Below are 21,154 nucleotides of genomic sequence, written 5' to 3' on the forward strand. Positions count from 1 at the left end.
AGTGTCCTTATGAAAAACTACCAAAACATGGCTGCCCTTCTAACAGGCCAGACAGGGAGAGGATTCATCAGAAAAAATTCATCTGTAAGATGAGATCAAAACTTAACTTTGAAGTTATGTGTTGTGGAAAAGTGACACAAAGCATGTACTATTTACTGTGAGTACAACTACCAAATTCTGAAACGCGGTATTGGAAGTATCATGCTTTGGGGGTGCTTTTCTGTTTTAGGGACTCGTTAGAGCAGAATTTCAGACCAAAATCAAATTGAGAATTTGTGGCAAAACTTTAAAATGGCTGCTTGACTGTGGTTGAGTTTAGAGTTGATCTGATGGTGGAATCTTAGATCAGAAATAGATTTTCAGAATCACAGGATTATTATTTCATGTGATGTTTTTTTGGCTTTACTTGATTCTCTTTTCTGTGTTTATGCTTTTTTTAAAAAACAACATAGTTTTGATATTTTTGGTAAAAGACGGTTTATGATGCAATTTTGTGCCTTTAAATGTTTGTTGATTTCCTGTTTTCACCGACTAAAGCTATCCTGGTGTTTTTAAAAATGTAAGCTTTTTGTTTTTAGTGGTCTTTGCCCTTTTCTTTCTCTTGTGTACTGTAAAACGTTTCAGTTTTTGTTGTGCAAAATGTAAGTGTGAAATTATTAACACTTTGCTCTCATAGCCTAAAAATTAGATTCCATTTTTTTTGTTTACAACATTACTGTATTGTTACCCACCCCCCCAGGACCACTTCACATTCGCTGCTAATAGCTTCTCCTACTTCATCTGCATCCCATGTTCCCATTTTGTTGCTGCCACTCCCCCGCCACAATAACGCTCAGATTTCTCAGATCATATAAACACAGCCTTCAGGTGAAACGGCATGAAGACAAAGCATCCAGTTTCATGGACAAAGCACTCATCGTTCCCACTTTCACTTCAGCCCAAGCCAGGAACTGCAGCATTTCAAAAGGGCCTTGAAATATGAATCAAAAGAAAATGAGAGCAGAGAGAGAACTAGAGCAGCAAAGTTTTTTATTACTACTCTTCAGAGCAGATGTATGTCGCTTTGATAAAATAAGCCCCGGTGACTGGAAGTTTGGTCACATGCTGCAGCGTAAGCATCATTAACCCTGAGCATCCGAGGCTGCAGCCCTGAACATCGTCTGATTCATGTGTTAAACATTTAAAAAATAATTAGGAAATGTTTGATCAAAAAGCAGGTAGTTTTATTATTATTATTATTATTATTATTAATAATAATAATAATAATAATAATAATAATAATAAAAAAAGCTAAACCTATATTTACTTCACTCTACATGCACCATGAAAAGCTTACACTGCCTCTTATAGTTTAGTTCTGGAAACTCTCAGTGACAGGTTGCTAATGACAGAATGTCACTCTCACCTCCTGTTGAATAAAAACTGGCCTGAGAAAGGAACCTTTTCGCAAAATTTTTGAAAATAGGCGCAAAAGAATCATAAATTATGCCAGACAAAGAACCAATTAAAAGAAACTCCATGTGTTTTCCTGGGATGAATGGCCACATCAAAATCAAAAGCTTGTTGATACTTTGAAAAAGCTTGTACTTTAAATCCAACTTGCTAAGGAATGTCTAGAAAATTATTAATGCTGGTATGTTTACATATTTTAGCATATTTTATTTGATCAACAGTAATTTCAAACCTGTGAACCAAATTTCTTTCTTTAATTCTATGAATTTGTTTGTTATTTTTTCATTCCGCCCTGAAAAATATTCAGATTCATCATTAAACTCCCTCAAATTATGTGATATTCCTGCACTATATGACCTCAGCTCTATACATGTAATACATGGTGAAACAAATAGAAAGCCACCAGGGAAATCATTTTTGGCTTTCGCAGATATACAGTGGTGCTGGTGACAGATGTATTATCTTCTTTCCTGGGTCAATTTGGTGAGGCCAGAGGAAGAAGAAGCTGTGTCTCTTTTACTGATGGCAGCAGAATCCAACGTCATCAACTATGATCTCAACTTCCTGACAACAAGCTGAATCAGTGAGTCTCTGACTAAGTAGGGGAGAATATTTATGAAGACACACCTTTACTAACATGTTTTTTTTTTTTTTACAAACATTGGTAACTGTGACTGATAGACTTTGTTTTTGACAGCTTTGTCTGCGAGACATCCTTTCCAGTCAGACTGTGGCTTTCTCATGTTTGAGCAAATAAAAGAAACCCAAAAACATAACAAAAGCTCAGATTACAGTAATGATAAAATGATGTAACCTAGTTATGAATATACAGTGAGCAAAGAAGAAGCAAAAACAGAAAGCATCTAAATAAATCACATTTGTGCTTGAACTGCCTGTGTGGCTGAATTTGATTCCACATGAAATAAATTTATTTATGACATCAGTTTTTAGTCTAATTACGAGATGTATAAAAAGAATAAATCTATTTAAACTTCAGCTCCTTTGTGATTATGTCTTTGTTTTTTTTTTGAGCAGAGCTTGGGAGATAAAAAGTGAAGAGGAGGAGCAAGAAAAGACAAGACGCAGAGGAAGATGTTGAGATGCAACCCTGAAATAATACAGCCTGCTATAGTTCAAAAACATATGTCACACAAGAGGATTACAGACTCTTAGTTGTGCTGTTTGTTTATTTACTAACAGTTTTCCATTTTTGGCTTTATCTTTGTTTCCTAAATATGCAACTAGTGCATCAATTATAGATGACAAAAGTATATATTCAAAGTTTTCTATGTTAATTCACTTTGGATGCCAACAAAGTTAAATAAAAAGTAGGATTATGACAAGTTTACATGTAAGAGAAGGGAGTAGAAGAGTAGGAGAACAGAGTCTGGCCAACAATAATGGAACATCACACCTTACAGTTATTCTCTCACTTTTTTTTACTTAAAGGTAATTTAACACAAAGATCCAGAGGTAAAGACATTGACGACAGATTTTTAAAGCTCCCATATTCCCCCTGTGAGTTGCATTAAGCAGGGTCACTAATGTAAGCCACCATCGCTCGGACTCTTTATTGATTTTCCTCTCAGCTCTTATATGCAGGGGTGGTGTGTGTAATGGGCTGACTGGTTGTTGCCCCCCCCCCCCCGCTTCCTCCCACCCCCAAAACCCACCAACTCTAGTTAGTTTGCACTGAAGTCTCTGAGATCATCCAGTGCTAGAAGGAGAAGCGATGGCCACCCAGTGAAAACTTCGACATCGATTTTTGCTTGACGGAGCTGCTGATAGGGAACTCATACTGAGCTCAGCTTGTGCAGAATCTGCAGCTCTACACTCATTTATGCAGATGTGCTCAGTGAGGGGTTTTGATGCATGCGATGTAGTTCAGCGCCCTGGATGCCCTTCTCTCATGGGCTGTAAAAGAAGAGAAAAAGAGGTTTGGTCAGTCGTAGCCCAAGCTGAGTTTCCTGTTGCTTACTTTGCATCCACAGAATGGGGATCTGGGGCCTTCTGTTATTTTGCATAGTGAGAAAATGAAGCTGTGCAACAATGGTTGAGTGGGTTAATAACTCTAAAGTTCCGCACTAAACAAGGAACATTTCACTGTGTTGATGTTTCTTCTTTTTACTGTACAGTTCAAAAAAATAAAAGTGCTTAACCGGAACAAAATTGAACTTCTTCAATCAGCTCTGAATAGAGACAGTTCAAACACGGTTTCAGATTTATGAGTCACTTATTTTGTTTGCAAAAACACAAATAAAAACTCAGGCCACTGAAAGCTCAAACACGTGTTCATGTAACAGGAGAACCAAAGGTTTTCCAGAAGAACACTGTCAAAATCATCACACTACATCTGCCAGCTTACAGTCTTCCCAAAGTACACCTGGTTCAATGTGGTTCCCTTCTGGTCATCGAAAACAATAAAATTGAAAAAAAAAAAAATAATAATAATAATAATTCATGAATATAAGCCCAGTTTTTCTAAAGCTGTGTGGTCCTGATTTTGATGTTGAGTCTGCAGGGGTTAAAATGGGAAACCTTAATGGTCCACAGATATATGATCATATGCAATAAAAGGAGATACTCTGTATTTCTCGTTCTTTCTATTACATCCACCACTAACTTATTCACTAATTTGGGCAACAGTAGGTAGCCTTCACTCCCCGTGTGCATCCAGAAGCCTTTTCCTTAAAATTATCTTCCTGATATTTTGACTGATTTTCTATTTGTCCATGTTGTCACACAAGGAAGCAGCGTGTGCCTTCGTGTAAAATGTTTTGAATGAACATTAGAGAACTAAAAACTAATGACAACATCACCTGAGCTGTCCTAAATTGTACTTGGGCAGCTTCTAAAAATATATGTAGTCCACACCTAACTCTCTATGTTGCAGTTATTTGTATTAGAAGGGACACAGAGCTCTGCTTTGTGATCGTAAACAGCTCTGATGGAGAGCAGAGAGGCACTTTGCGTTTACCAGGCTGCGCTGCAACATTAGAGAGAGCTGATCGATGCAGCAAAGTTACATTGAATCATTCCCCTGTCTGGCGCGTTTTGGAGGATGAAACAGAACTCGGCGCAGTTACACTTGAACTCAAATCTGCAACGTCGCAGCAACACCTTGACCGCTCACTGAGACCTGCAGATTCATAAAACTTGAAAGCCCCGCCCACACCGCACGGCAAAGCGTCTGTTTACGAAAAGTCACGGGAGCAGCATGGAGCGAGCGGAGAAATGTCACAGCGCGCTGCCAACAGGGGGAACAGTCAGTCAGACATATGTGAGCGGACAGTCAGCTGTGTTCCTCAACATGAAGTCTGCCTCGCTCATATGTTAGCATCCGCTGACATTCCCAGCTTTTACACGCGTGGAGCTTCGTGGTGACTTGGACACGCGTCTGCTGGGAGCATTTCTGGTTTTCTTCTTTTAAACTAATAGACTTAGAGAGAAGAAGAAAAAAAAAAAAAAACAATGACGAGGCGTAAAAGGCTCGACCTGCCGAATTGTTCCGCCTAAACCCAGCCAGGACCAAACAGCTGTCTCTTTCTCCCCCTCCTCTCGCCCCAACCTCACGGCTTCTTCGGGGGGAAAGCTCGGCGAAAACACATAGAAAGGAGTCAGGGGGGCGACATGGATTGTCCGACCGAGAACCCTACCAGGGCTGCGGAATATCTGAAGGAGCTTAACAAGATCATCGAGACCCAACAGGGGCTGCTGGAAAGGCAGAGAGGGAGGATAGAGGAGCTGGAGCAGCAAGTGTCCGACTTGTGCGCGGAAAACGCCTGCCTGAAGGAGCAGTACCAGCGGCACCTGGCAACCTGCAGGCTGCTGCAGGGCACCAGCAGCCTGGTCACACTGGGAGCCATCAAGGAACATGTCACTCACGACAAGTAAGAGATGACAAATAATCATCCCTTTTATATATATATATATATGTATGTATACATCAAAGTTAAATAGCCCCCGCTTATCAGCATACTCATTAAAGTTGGGAAATGTCCCCAATGACAGGCTGCCACGCTCTGATCAGCAGTTCATTCTGGGTTTGGTGGTGTCTGCTGCTTAAAAATGGGTCGCTCAATTACACAGAATTACAGAAAATTGCTGTAGTTGGGTTGTAAAGAGCCATGAAAATGCGTGTGAGAAAATGCTGGCCATAGCAACCACAAGCCATCCCTCCGTGTGTTAGGATGAGCACATAGTAGCAACCACACGTTTTAAAACACAGAGCTGCATTTTGTCTGACCGACATATCACAGCAAATAAGCACATTAAGATGGGATGTCAGTTATGCGAATGTGGTCGGTAATGTTTGTTTCATTTTTTTCTCTCTGATCGTCTATTCCAATATTTCTCCTTCGTCCCAATCATATTCAATAATTTCTGCTGCTAAAGTTGCCATACTTTTCAGTAAAACTCACTTTGCTGCGACCAAAACACATTTGTTTCGCTGTTTAGTGATAAATCATACACACACACACACACACACACACACACACACACACACACAAAAACAAGCTTCCGGGTATATGAATTTTGACATAAGGTGTCCTTTTTTGTGTTCATTTGTGTCTTTCTTTGTATTAAAATTCCTCTTTCTAAAACATCTACTTAAATTATTGGCTGCTGCAAAAATGTTTAAGCAATATTTGAGAACACCTGAAATTCAGGAAAATTTGGCAAAGATGAAGCAGAGGTTTGAGGATGACTAAAGCAATCTGGAATGGTCAAATTTAATTACCCAAAATCCTCTGGGACCATTCAAGCCACGTTAAAGACAGAAGTATAACAATGCATCCAACTCATGATATTAGGTTCATTATAGCAATATTTTTATTTATTATGGAAGCTAATATTTACTGATGTCATCCTAGTGACAAAATATATATTTTTTGTTTTTACAAATTAAAAAAATTATCTTAAACTGTTTGTTTTTTAAATAGGTAATTATCCGGTTTAGGTTTGATCACTATATTTTAGATTCTGAATTTGATATTCTCAAATGCATTCCTAAAATACTTTATCAGCATGGCACTGACGATAAGCTAACTTTATCATCTTTGGGGTTATCAGAGTCAAACTCTGGCCCAAATAGTTGAACCCCTGGCAGCCCCATTGCTTCAAAGTCAATGTCAAAACTAATAAAAAGTTGCCATATGTTCACCAATATCAGCAGATCAATGTATTTTGTGTGCCTCTTGTGATGTCATCAAGTCAAATGCACACAAAGCCGATTACGCTGTTTGTTTTTCATTGAAGGCTTTTTGAATACCATGTAAAAACGTCAGTGGCAATCTCTATTTCACTACCTACCTGTTTTTTATTTCCAATGCACATTTGTTTTTGGTTTTAAAGTGCACTGGATATTGTCTTTAAATGTTCTGGATAAACACATTAGTATCTGTGAAATTATGTAACAAAAAAAAGGGACACAAATTGATTATGCAGCTATGCTTCAGGCAAGGCAGTGGGTTGAGCTTCAGGAAGAGGAGAGCAGATAGAGTAACATCATTGAGCATCTGGCTGTAGTTTCTATAAAAGACCTTTATAGTTGGGCACCATCAGGGTTACCCTCCCCGGTTAAAGTTCACTGTCGTTTAGCTGGATTCCCAAAATGCCTCGGCATGCAGACATTTGACTGAGCTTCTGACAGCCTGTAGGATCATGTGAATGTGCCTGACCTTTGTCTCCGGGGACATGTCCATGTCATGGGGATCAGTGGCAGCAAATCAATACTTTTGACTCAGGGGCTGTGTGTCTTTGCTGGTTGATAAAACTCGACTCATGAGATTAGGCCGCTGACCTTTAGCATACTTCCATCTGTAAATCTTGCTCTAGCGTCATGAAAGAGCATTCTGTGGGGCTTCTCCATAAAATCAGCCTTTTGTCATCTTTGATCCTCTAAGGCCTCAGAAAACTTCTTAAACTGCAAAGACAGCTGCGATCCTTGGGAGTACCTCTCCAGCAGGTTTGTACATCTGAACATTGGAGAGCATATAAGCATCTCAGGCATTTCGGTTAGCTGGATTCCCAAAATGCCTCGGTAGTAAAAGAGATGTGTAGAGATGCATAAAGGTACAATTTATTGACACAGGTTTTCAGATGGATTTAGATCTGAACTTCTAAAACATAAGTTGCCTTTGACCTACACCTTTTTGTTGTTGTTCTGATCGAATGTTTAGGATTGTTTTCCTGCTGGGAGGTGAATCTTGAATCTCTGCTCAGGTCTAAAGTCTTTTTGAATTCTGTAAAATTTTTTCTCCTGGAGTGGTGGATCTCTGTAGCTCCTCCAAAGTTCCCATGGCCCATTAGGGTTTTTTCTGACAAATTCTGTTTTTGCTCTGCCTATCTGTTTCGGTGTTGGTAGCTCTACACATGTGTCAGACTGTTTCTCTTTTTGAATCATGAATTGAATAGTACTCCAATAGAGGTTTCAAGTGGGGGATTAATGTTTATAACATAATCCAGCTTGAAACTCCACACTTTCTAGGTTTTTTATTAGTGATAAAAAGTTATTACCGTGCTTACTTTTTCTTCTATTGTACAACTACCCTACTTTTTGTATTAGTATATAAATAAATTTATATCTATAAAAATACGGCATATACTGAGAACTTACTGTAGTCTCTTCTTTCAAATGAAACTGTTTAGTCATCAGCGAATAGCAATGGAAGCAAAAATATCTTTTCCTTAGTTCTTTGTTTACCTTCAGGGTTTTCCAGGAAGGTCCATGCTGAAAGTGTTCTCTGTATTTGACTTTCTCTGCATACTTTCAAAGTAGGTATGGAGCAGCATCAGAAGTGCCAAAAGGCGTACAACTATTCAAGTTCTGTGTTTTATCAAAAAACATTGAAAACACCTCAAAATCTTAGCTTTATACATCTCTATACATCTCTTTTATTGCCAGGAGCTGTAGTTTGAAGGCAGTGCAAATGCTGATCGAGTAAAAAAAAAAAAAAAGCATATTTGACATTTATCATTAGTGTAAGTTATTTTGGTGTTAAGAATTTTATTCTTTCTGAGGAGGTGAATGCTGTCTCTTTTGTTTTGAGCCAAAATTGATTTGAGTGTGTGAATGTTCACACATATTTTGGCCACATTATCAACCGAATAAACACTCCAGAGCAAATGAAGGATCACGTGTCTGAAAATCAACACTATCTTCAAACAGCAGATGTTTGAAGGGACACACTTCAGTCCATGGCATTGCCTTTATTTCCTCTAAAATGAATGCTGTGCAGGTTGGTGAAGACAAAGCATATCCGGTTTCTTGTGACAGGACACACTGGAGTGTCTTTTCAACAGTATGCTAATAATGTAGACAAAGCTGTGTGTGGTGTAAAGACTTTCCTTTTGCTTGTTCACTGTATGATAGCTGTCATTGCTGTGACTTACAGGAACTGGATGAGAGAAGCAAGTAGGTTTTCCTCCAGTTAAATAAATAGCCTTTTCCTGGGTCATTTGTCTAAATGTACAAAAAGTCTTCTCTTGAGGAAAAACAGGCTTTTTTACTATAATTTTTTTTTGTCTTGTGTCAAATAAAAAGAAAAGGATATTATTGTACATTAACCTCTTAAGAACTTTTGAATATTTGAATATTGGAACAAATTGCAGAATTTCTCAAGTACTCAACCTAAATCTCAGTCAATTTGCTCTTTCCTTTTCTGGGTTTAATCTGTACAAACAGTGAAGTGCTGGAACTTTTAGTCCAACATTCACCTTGTTGTATAAGGATCAGAATGGTGTAGAAGTCCAGGACCCCAGAGGAAGAGAGGATGTAAATGCATGGAGAGAAATCTTAAATTAATTTTAAGAACTTTGTATTCATGTGCTTTTAGAGCACCCTTTGATGCACAATATATTGATATCAACATAAGTATCAACAGAAACCTTTTTTAACATATTGGTATCTGTCCGATAAGTAAAGCTGAGCTGATATGAACAACCAGTGTTTATTTCTATTTTGTTCTTGCTTGTGTTTCAGGAGGACAGTGTTAGTCATGTGGTATTCGTTAGATCAAATACCAACCTTGTACTGTATTCCATACAGGATTGTTTAACTGAAGCAGAGAAACAATGAAGGCGGTGTGGTCGCTTTTACATGGTGTCGAAAGAATAGGGAAATATATGTGTATATATATATATATTATGTGTAATTTCAGGGAATCGGCCACAGCAGTGGTGTTGAAATCAGACATCAATATTTGCCCAAATTGTTTAATCAGTGCATCCCTAGTTTATACAAATACCCCACTACACTTTCTAATACCTATCTTCTATGGTGTATATGGAAATTCGCCGGTTGAGTAAATGACGTGTAGACATAACCATTTTTAGGCACCTGTATTGTAGCACAATGTTTTCTAACTCTGGTCCTGAAGGCACATACTGCCCTGCGTATTTTAGGTGTTTCCTTGCTTTAACATGCATGATTGCAAATGATGGCTGACTAACAAGCTTTTGTTGAGCTGCAATTATTTGAATCAGATGTGTGCCAGGAAACATCTAAAACATGCAGGACAGTGCCTCGAGGACCAAGGTTGGGAAATGCTGCGTGTAGCATATGCAATGGTGCTCCATATGCACCATTGCATATGCTACATCTCGTTGCTTGTACTTGTGACAGTTCAATGACAATAAAGTTGAATTCTATTCTATTCTATTCTATATGCATTTTGTCCATGTCAGAAGATTCTGTGGCATTCACATAACAACTTGCTCTGCTCCTCCAAAATCTTCATTGTTGCTATGTAAAGTTTGTGGCAATGAGCTGATCATAATGTTGAATAAATTCATGTACGGTAATATCATGCAGATCATTGTCAGTTGCCCCCTGTTTCACTTGACTTATGTTGAGTGTGCGATGTAGCGATGACCAACAGTCGCGACTTGGCAGATTTATAGTAGAAACCCACTGCGATTGGCTCAGACCTGTTCAGCATCAGTTGGGCTTAAAAAAGGAAACTGAAGTTAACCATGAAAGATGTTGGACAGATTTTCTGTGTAACGCTTTATATCAACCCAGCTGAGTCTAGTTCCTCACCTCCACTGGTTCCACATTGCTTGATTAACCACTGAAAGTTGGATATCACTGATAGCACTTGGAAAATTGACCAACTCTTACAGCAGCTCAGACAGACGCTTGTCTTTGCAAGTGTGCAGAGCATGAGACTCTCAACCCCTAATGACTGGCTGGTTACCAAATGGGGTGAGGGAGAAAAATAAAAAATGCTGCATTAGAAGTTGCGCTTTTGTTTTTAGTAGATTACATGCAACTAACTTGACGTAAATAAACCAAAAGTTGTGCTAAATAACATTTGTGGTTATGGTTGTCTAAATCGGTGTGTATCTAACAAACGCCACTATGGTCACTGTGGTATATTTATACCATATTATGTAAAAATAAGACTTTTTGATTTATTAGAACAAGCAGTTCCTCTTCTGCTTACCTTTTACAGCTAGTATGGCACTGCCAGAAATCACAGGGGGTATTTTGTAGTTTGCAGATGTGTTTGTAGATATCAGTACACACTACAGTCTACTTCTTTAATGCCGGAACCTGCTGAAACAGCATTTTGAGGTGAACTTGAAACGAAGTGTAAAAGCTAATGGCCCTAAACAAGACATGCACATAGAGTAGCTGAGTTAGGGACTGTGTTTTTTCACCTCCAAACTTCCAAGCTTGTATACACTAACTCAGTTTCAAGCTGTAAATTGGACAGTGTTCCGTTTGATGAAATATTTTTCCTGTGCACATTGAAAAACTGAACGGTAATGAAGTTGTCAAAGAAATGCAAAGGCTCAAAGCCTTGGTGGACATGAAGTGCAGTTTAAAAGTTTTCTTCTTTTGTTGTCACTCTTGCATTTTTTAGACCATCAAAGAAATGTTTCAGACCATCAAAGAAATGTTAATACCAGACATAGATAATCTGAGTGAATACAGAAAGTTATTTTAAATGAGATTTTAACTATTTATTGAATGAAAATAGCTAACCAAACAACCCTGACCCTATGTGAAAGTAATGGTAAGTGGTTCTGCCACCCTTTGATAGCAATAAGTGCCATCAAGCTCTTGTGTTAGTTTTTATGTCGCTGTTAATCTGTTGGGTTTGTAAAATACCCAACATAAATGGCATGCATATGGCTATGCTAATCCACTTCAATCCAATTTAAATCTATGCTTTGTTTAGGTCACTCCCAAACTTTTATTTAGTGGAGGGTTTTTTAGCCATTCAGAGGTACACTTACTAATTTGCTTTGGATCACTGTCTTGTTGGATGTGTAACCCAGGAGCAGTTCAGCTTAAGGTGATGAACCAATGGGGGGGATTCTTCTTTAAAGTTTTAAGATAGAGAGAGGAATCTATGGCAATTATGTTGACCTGTCCAGGTCCTAAAGCAGCAAAGCAACTCCAGATGATCACACTTCAGTCTTTTCACGTCTTTCACAAAGGTCCACTTTTGTCTTGTGGATATTTTTCCAAAAGTCTTGGCGATCATCAGTTTTATTTGGTAGATTTGACACAGGTCATTCATTATTTTCAGTCAATAGTGGTTTCAGGCATGGTGCTCTCGCATTAATACCATAATTTCTCAGTCTCTTTCTTATTGTTGAATCCTGCTCACTGATCCTAACTAAGGCAAATTAAATCTGCAGTACTTTAGGTGTCACTCTGGATTCTTTTGTGACTTCATGGCTGTGTTGTTGACTTGCTCTTGGAGTAATTTTGGGAAGCCAGTTACTCCATTTTTTTCCACATTAAGTATATGGGGTAGATTCTTTCCCCTTTAATAAATGAAATCATCATTTCAAAACTGCATATTGTAGCGTGTCTGATAATGTTTGTTTGATCTCAAACATGTTAGTGTGACAAAATTACAAAAGCAAAAATAGAAATCTGTAAGGGAGCAAATACTTTTTCATTGCACTGTATGTCAACGTGCAGTTGTTATATAAATTTCTTCTGCTTTTTACCTACTGCAAATACAGCATATCCTGTTTGTTCATAGTTTATGTGGAAATAGGTGAGCTTTGCTTTTATTTCCAAGTCAGTTCAGAATGAAGATGTTTCAAAGTCTCTTTTCATGTTCGGAGAAATATAAAGGAAGGGAGAAAGGAAACAGACTGTGCACAACCAAACACGTGAGTGAGTATTTCTTCAGCAGAGAGCTCCATTAATGTGTTTGCTGCTATCTTGGGTTGACCTAAAATAGGAAGCTATTTTCCCTTCGTGTTGTGTCTGTATTTCTTCCCTTGACCCTTTTTTTTAGAAACAAAAGACAGAGAGCCATAAATGTGATGCGCCACAGATTGCGGAGCTGGTGTTGCCAAGTCAACAGATTTATGAGCGGATTGTGCAGAACAAGCTCCTGTGTAACATGGTCAGTCCAGTTCTATGGGTGTACACAAAGACTGCACAGATTTAGGGGACATACTGTAGTAAGCACTGATCCTGATTCTAAACTGTATGATCTGTCTTTGGGGATTGGCACCTGGTATGTAAAAACAATTTGCAACATTTTGAGATAAGTTAGAAATACCATGCCACCATTCTCCATTTACATTTCTGACTATCTAGTTTTCTTTTCTTATATATACCAATAATATATAAGATTAGTTTAGATTATTTCTAAACTAATCTAAAAAATGTATGTCTCCTTTTCCTGTATAAATCCAGTATAAAGTCACTGCTGACAGTGGTTCTGATGAAAGGTTGCTGCTGGTTTAATCAGAGTGCATCACTCATGATATTAACCCGTCTCTGGGGTATGTGGGGGTATACTCCATGCAATCACTTTTATTTCTTATCTCCTAACTGCTTGGTGCATCTGCCTGTCCATGTTTAGCATTCAAACTTTGTCCCAGGCTCAGATAGCCAACCGAGTGTAAACAATATTTGGGATGCTGACCTGATCGCTGGAGAGATAACGTCTTCAGCAGGGGATGGAAATCAGCTGATGTGTCGTTTCCAGAAAAGCTGTATTTGAATGCAGATCTTCAAACATTAAAGAGAAGCTCTTTAATGCCTGGTTTGGCAGCTTATCTTGTGTTGCACAGAGAGAGGCATACTCGTTGTTTCCTGACAGAATAAAGGAAAATCAGGCATCAAAAGGGTGTCATCTCTCAAGTTGTTTTTATCTAAGTAGTCATTTAAATTTCTTATAAATCTGAGTGAGTAAAGAAGCAAAATTAGACTTAAAGATCAATTATTAATGAATGACGTGAGAAATCTTTACAAACTCCAGCACCCGTCCTGTTAACGCACTAATGAGCGTTTCCGTGCTGACGAATGTGCATCAAAGCTATTGAGGTGTCAATTCATCTCGACCTCGATGTGTGAAAAGATGTCTCCCTCCACGTTCTCATTTCTGCAGGTTTGTGAGGCCAGGCTGTACATACAGTAAAATAACGTTTCATGGTGTTCATGTTCACTTGTATATTTTTGGCTGTGATTAAACTGAAATTGCTTTGATGCCGTAGCCCTGCAGTTTTTATGTTCTTGGTGAATTCAAGCAGCTGCATAATTATGCAAATAGCAATTTTTGATCAAAAATGTCTTTACTGTACTCATTTAATTTCAGCAAAAAGTTGGACAGCTGTTCAAGCAATTTAGCTTGAAGCATTTCTTTAAAAAAAAAAAAAAATCAATGTAGTCATATCTCTGGAAGTGGGATGTTTGACCAGTCCCAGTTTTAAAACTAAACAAAACAAACTTATTTTGCATTTATATTTTTTTGTTCAAACTGTTTTTTTCCTTTAAATCTATTCTATTAACATGCACATAATATTATTGGCATTGTCATGCATGATGCACAAGTTGCCAACAGTTTGCATGTAAATTCAGTAAAGTTAATCAATATTTATTTTTGTTTTGGAATATAATCATAAAACCTTTACAATAATGTTGAGTAGAAATAACCACAATATATATAAAGTGATCTCTTACTTTTGTTATACATGAAAAAGCAACTGTTTTAGTGTTGCAAAAATAATAGATTGCATATTTTAATATTTTATTATTATTATTATTATTATCAACTAGATTTATTTATATTTAAAAATATTAGTTTATTAACCACTGTTAAGTTTAATAGCGGTATTTCCAGAGCTTATTCTGCAGAATAAAACTACTTTTTGTCATTTTGTTTCCCAAAATGTACCACAAGCATAAGAAGCTGAGGATTAGATCTAATTAGGCCACCCTACAGCTCATAGTTTGCTCACTGTAGTGTTAAAGCAATGTTACTTTAATAATTGTAATCCGTGTCCCTAGTTTAGTGTCCACATCATGATTGTGTGTACATTTTTGGTACTGGAAATAGTAAAATATGTTTTTCTTGGAAGCCAAAAAGAGTGTAGCACCTTTTGTTGTTGTTGTTTTTTTTCAGCCAGCTGAATGTCAGCACACAGCAACCGATGTGCCAAGGACAGTGAAGCTCTGTTCTGTGATCCATGTAGCAGGACAAAGCCCTGTTCACGCTCCTCTTTTCTATTGTACCCCATTAAAATGGCTTCAAACTGCAGGCGCAGCATGACAGAAATCTTGTGGGAATTTGAAATCATATTATTTTTAAATCTTGGTGTTTCTTGATTCACCTCATGTCTACTTTTGTAAATAGTTTGGAAATAAGACTGTGGATAAAAATATTAGGTTGGATAATGTTAAGGTTTTTCCCTGCTATTCTGTTCACTCAGGCTACAGGGAAAGTTGAAGCCTGCTTAGAATAGGTTTCCATAAATATCACAGGCAATAAGGAAAAAGAACAGATTTTAGGTTTATTAATTTTTATTTAATTTCTCACTGAAATTACACATTTTTCATTGTTGTCAAATCTTCCGTCTCTAGTTCAATGTGGAGTAAAACTTACTTGTGTCCTAATATATCTAAGCCCTAAGTATGTTACTCTAATGGGGAATTTAACATGTGCAGCTGGTCAAATTGTTTGTGTTCATAAATAAATAACTGTGCTGTGTAAATTTTCCTCCCGCATGGTTGCGCAACATCTCCCAATTCGTTTGTGAATATTGAAAATGTTGAATTTGCAGCTGAAGATCTACTTTTGGTCTGATCAAATGTTATTTACTTCAACTGGTCCCATCCACAGCTCTTTTAACCCTGTGGTGCTGCTCAGCATCTGTTTGGATGATAGGATTTTTATAGAAAATGTATGCTTTTCTGTTGAAAAGTTGAAATAATTTCAAGACCTACCAAAGGTTTCCTCAAGTGAAATGAAATTATATTTCCCTAGATATAGCGACAGTTGAGCAACTTACTCTTAATGTGCAATAAAATTATGTTTTCAGCTGTTTTCTTATGCTGCCACCTTGCTTTGCAGATATTGCAGCTAGCATGCCTTACGTTGTTTTAGCAATTTAAAATTTCACAACGTTCATCATAGGTCAGGTCACTGAACTTAATGTAGTTACCAGTCTCACTAAATAACACATATCATGCGCTGTGGCAGCATCTATCAATTGTACAGGCATGTCTGAATGAAGCATGAGAACATCAATAGAGAAGTGTCTAGTTTGTGATTGACTTAATGCTCCTGCAGCATCAGATCAATGCAGCCATTAATTTTGTGTAGAAATGGATAAAGAAAGATTAGCTATCCTACTGGTCTCTGAAGCGACACAAAGGTTTCAAATGTCGTCAGTTTAAATAATTGACTTTACAGGATTGTACTTTTAGAAGAACCAGAGGTCAACTGGGAGTATCATTAGCTGTCTATTTTATGTTGTTTATTTTGCCATGCATGCCATCTAACGATTTTTAAATGATTCTAAATGTGAAGAAATACTGTACGATTTGTGACTTAAATTCTGTTTTATCTGAGAGGTTAGGGGTTAGTGTGTGTTGCTTGTTGCTTATGTATTTCGAGCACGTCTCTGGATAAAGCGTGCTGAATTTATAATCCCTTTCTTCATCAGGGCAGTATTGCATACTTTATAATTACCTCACCATCCAGGGATGAAAACTCTGTGCTTTGAACAATCAGCAACAATTAACACAATTTACCAGAAAATAGGTTGGACTACAGTGAGTAGGAGCCACTGCAAGCCTTTGGCCTGCTGTGGTGAGTGAATCTTGATGAGAGCAGATGAAGCATCTGCATTCTGTGGTTAAATAATGTTGTCAGGTCATTGTTGCAACATTTTAGTAGCTCGTGCAGAATGTCTCTGTGCCGTATGAAATGTAAGGTTTACCCATGTGACAGAACTTTCTTTACACATCCAGAAAACCTGGGGCAGCCTCACTTTGCTGATAATAAACAATTTATGCTATAATCTCAGATGTGTTGAAAGAGAGTTTTACTGAACTAAAACAGTGGGTTTTCCTATAGAAATTCAAGGCAGATATGCAATACTTGGACATGGTTGTAATGCAGATAACCACAGGACAGCTTTAAATACAAATAGTGTGGTTTAATGAAATAGGCACCATATATTAAAGTTTTGCATAAGGGCTGTTTCAGGTTGTTGATTTTGGCCTTTGCATATATCTTCTTTAAACCTCTGGTGACTTTATAATTGCCTTTATTAGTTATAATCACTGTGTCTTGGCTTCTTTACTGTAATTTGCTGCCCGAGGAAACTTCAGCTGCCCTCACTAAGCTCCTGGATAGAGCCTGTGTACTGGAGATTGGCAAGTTCATAAACAGTTCACCCCGAGCCACTGTAACAGTGCTAGCATGTGTCTTGAGGCCCCCTCAGAAGGAAATAATAGCATAATGGGGAAAGCCTTTTCTTGTGGCCAGTGCTGTCCACTCGTTTACCCAGTGATCTGCTGAACAATCAGTGCGCCAAACAAAATTTATGAGCACATACTCTCCCTCTCTTCAGCAAATGCCTTCTAATGAAATACCCTTGATAGATCAATGTCTACACAGGACTGATTTGCATTCGGTCTAACCTATAAATCTTCGGCAATGGCCAAAGACATGGAGCTTGCTCTCAAAATCAGCTGCAGGCTCCCTTCACCTCTAAGAGACCATTTCTCTACGAGCATTTTGGTGTGGGAGCAATCCTGCTGGAAGAAAGCCACCAACCGCTGACCCATTGTTACCTGAATCAAGTCTTTAATGTGGAGTTAACAAATGCTTTGTGTACTTTGATGCTGCATGTCATTTACCTCAAGGGAAAGCATAATTAAGTCTTAAAGAGCATTCCTTAGGTTACAAGCTAGGGAGTGGGATATTACAGTTTTATATGGCCATTAGTGGGAAAAGCTTTACTGTTCTTAAATGTTTTTTTTTTGTTGTTGTTGTTTTGCAAAATTCCTTCTCATTTGCCTGCTAGCCAGTTTCTGCTTGCAGAAAGAACACCCCATCCTTGTTCTCAGCCCTGAATTTCAGTAGTAAAAATGAAAATATGACTTGGACCAACTCGCCAGCCAGCAGCAGTGGGACTTTAAAGTGAGAGGAGCAGTTAGGCTGAGGGAGCAACAGAGGTGATAAATCTTTAAGAGTCCAGCTGCAGACCTCACTGCAGGCCACTTCCTGTCACATTCACAGGCTCCTTATGAATTGGTCATTACTAGACAGTAGCTGGTCACTGCCATTTAGGTATTTCAAGGTTTTAAAAAGTTCTGAACTACTAAAATTTTGAATGATATCGTCAGTACTGTTTTAAGTCCTTTTAGTAAAAAGTTAGAGAAAGTGCCAGAGTGGTTGGCGTTTTGCTTAGCTTTGAGCATGAATGCTGCTCCCCCACACTGTTGTGGTCAGCTGTTAATAATTTTGCATTAACATTGATTATTGTGATTCTATTTGCTTTCCTATTTGAAAAAAGGGAGATGTCAAAATGACAGCATCTTTTCTGCCTCAATCATATTCTGTTTGGTTGATCCAGCTGCTGGATGGCTTTAATTGTAGCCAGCTGAACTACATCAGTACAATTTTGCAGTAGAACAGATGTTTATGAGTGTTTACCTGCTATTCAAACCATAGTCCAGTGATTCCTGTCATTGGTAGTGGTGGGTGTCAAAAACTGTGCCTTTAAAACTAGGCTTAGCTTTTGGCATTTTGAAAAGGTTTTAACTTTTGCAGTAGATTTTTGCAAGTTGCCATTTCTTGCAGGTTTGATGAAAGAACTTGGTTTTAGGAGAAAAAGGCTCTTTGCTGACATTACTCCAACGACTTACTGGCTTATAGAGGACACGTAGGGGTTGCTATAGAGACTTTATGACCCCAAAATCCCACGGGTAAATATGACATGACATGGAGCCCCATTTTTATTCAAACTGCTCACATATTTATTTTGCCACAACTCGGTGAGCAGGACACTTTCGCAAAAGAAAAAAAAATTCAAAAATTTCCAACAACTAAACAGATACTTATGGATTACAAAAAGATATTAGTTATATGTATTTTTAATTATTTTTAGGATTTTGAACAATTATGCAACTGGGGACTGTCTTTAAAACCTTTTTTTTTTCTTTACTGAAGAAATGTTCTAAGATTGAAGTTTGGGGTTTTTCTAAAATTGTGTCAATTATGAGAAGAATCTTTGCAAGAAAATAGCCTTTCTTGATGTTGATGCACTCCACGACTGGTTTTACTTCAGCCTGGTAAAGCCCCACCATACTCATTCCACATTGTTTCATTATTCCACACTGTAATCAACACTAAAACATCACACTTGAAGGGGCCAGGAGGCCAAAGTGAGGTTGGCTTGTTCATTCTTTATTTCTTCACAGTTGAACCAATTATCCAGCTCTCAGCTGTCAAAACCAGCTGATGCAGCAGCCGAATCGAAGGCAATTTGTTGCGTAGTACCTGTGGAGAGCCATTTGAAAGGCTGCCACTAGTTTTCTGCCAAGCAGGGGTGTGTGCGTGCGGGCGTGTGTGTGTGTAGCTGACAAGGTGGAGGCTGAGTCAACAGCTAAACACAGATGAGGATCTGCTGCTCACACATCTTCTTAGTCATCAGGGAAATATGTCAACACAGACTTCCTCTTCTTTCACCACACAATGTTTGGGTTGAAATTTCAGTGAGAAGTAGTTAGTACATGTAAACAAGTTAATTTAGACACACAGTGCAGCTACTGTAGTTTTGGTTTCTGGCTTGTGTTGAGTGAGAGGCAGGTGACGAATATCAGAGTGACTTGCTGGTTTGCATTGGTTTTCTGTCATTCCTACGGGGCTGTAACTTGTTTCCACTCGGCCTGCTGGTGTGTGCACTTATTTTCTCTTTTTTTATTAACCCCGGACTTTGTAAAAAAAACGCTTAGGGCTTGTTTAAATCCAAGCAATATTTTCAGGAATGCATCCAGAATAAAAGTGAGATCTCCTGGTGTATATGGCTCCATGTGTCAGGTCCGCTGTTTAGCAGGTTCTCAAATTAAGGTAGGATAAAGGTCAGCCAGTTTTTCATCGAGAACAAACGCTTTAAGGGAACCGAAATGTAAAAGTCAGAGCTTATTAACCTGTTCCAGTGCTTTCTTATATGAAGCAGAAGTAGTTTGTTTGAAATAAATGGAGGGTAAATAAATTTATTATACAATGATAAGCAAAAACAGTAGCAATACTTTTGAAGCTGTCTGGCCAATGTGTGAGAGTGAGGCCTTCCTTCAGGGGATTTGAGAATGTTGTGCTCATATGTTACCAAACTATAAAGTAGTACGTGCCTCAAATAAAAAAAAAAACCATAATAAGAACAGGTCTACTATTTCTTGTAATTAGTTTCATGGTTTTGGTTTCAGTTAACATTTGCTATTCTGAAAAACTTTCCAGATGGTTCCCTATGTAGTGCTGCCTCACAGAGTGGATTCAAGTTATAACATAGTTTTTTGCATTAAGATGAACATATCAATGTCAAATATGTCAAAAACAAGTTTAACCACACATTTACATAAATGTGGACATGAGTGCCATATTTATTTCTAGCTTTTAATAACTAATTTATTTCTTTTTTTTTTTTTTGGAAGACTGATATGATTTGAACAACTTGAGTGATTTAACCTCCCCCTGCCCCCAAAAAACAACTAGTATTTGGTGCTTTGAATTTGCAATGACCAAGTTTCTCTAATTTACAAATTATTACAACTAGACATCAATCCTTCATCCTCAACCGCTTTAACAGAAAGAAACCTCCAGCAGTTTCCTGTTTTTGGGGTTTTATAAGTGTGCGGTTGTTATTGAAATAAAATGCACCTTTAAATGCAACTTTAAGAGTGACTAGAAGCAGGAATGAGAAATTGGACTTGCAGCTTGATTTGTAAGTCAAAACTGACAAAGTAGAGGGCATTTTCTTGGAAACCCACAATATTTAGCATTTTTCATGCTTTATTTTGTGGTTGGATCAAACGTGGGAATCATCTTGCATTCTAAATTTATGACACATTTAAAAAAGGATCAAAGAAGACTCGCAAACATAAAAATTATGTTTTCAATCACAAGGGGACATATTTCCATCAAGGTAATTGATAATACAAAGAATTTACTTCAAATTGTGGCAGTAAAATCAATACAATATATTCATGTTTTTGGGCAGAAATGAGATTAATGTGTCTTGACTTCAATTTAAATGACATGTCACCAGGTCAGTACATCAATTCTTTAGGGCTCAGTCCCTCTGCTAGTGCATCTCACACTGCTTGACATTTATCTAAATAATGTATTGGCTGGTAGTGCAGTGTCAGAGTAAATAATGAGAAATCAACGCAGGTGAAGGAAGTGGGCAAACTATTTGGAACAGTTAC

The 21,154-nt window shown here is 37.9% G+C and overlaps 1 protein-coding gene and 1 long non-coding RNA gene across 4 annotated transcripts in view; one reads left to right on the top strand and one right to left on the bottom strand.

Moving 5' to 3' along the window:
• Positions 1–2,619: 2,619 nt before the first annotated feature.
• On the bottom strand, positions 2,620–4,539 carry LOC114149296 (uncharacterized). Its single transcript, XR_003596482.1, has 2 exons — positions 3,431–4,539; positions 2,620–3,366 (listed from the first exon to the last, which is right to left on the bottom strand). It is a non-coding gene; the product is annotated as an uncharacterized LOC114149296 (long non-coding RNA).
• Positions 4,540–4,940: 401 nt separating this feature from the next.
• LOC114149258 (IQ motif and SEC7 domain-containing protein 1-like) overlaps positions 4,941–21,154 on the top strand; it is a 125,507-nt gene continuing 109,293 nt past the window's right edge. For all 3 annotated transcript variants that reach the window (XM_028024961.1, XM_028025021.1, XM_028025011.1), the window contains exon 1: positions 4,941–5,342. In XM_028024961.1, coding sequence (XP_027880762.1) covers positions 5,083–5,342 — 260 coding nt within the window. In that variant the 5' untranslated portion in view covers positions 4,941–5,082. The remainder of the gene's footprint in view (positions 5,343–21,154) is intronic.

The sequence above is a fragment of the Xiphophorus couchianus genome, chromosome 1 (assembly GCF_001444195.1).
Source record: "Xiphophorus couchianus chromosome 1, X_couchianus-1.0, whole genome shotgun sequence".
Taxonomy (NCBI): Eukaryota; Metazoa; Chordata; class Actinopteri; order Cyprinodontiformes; family Poeciliidae; genus Xiphophorus; species Xiphophorus couchianus.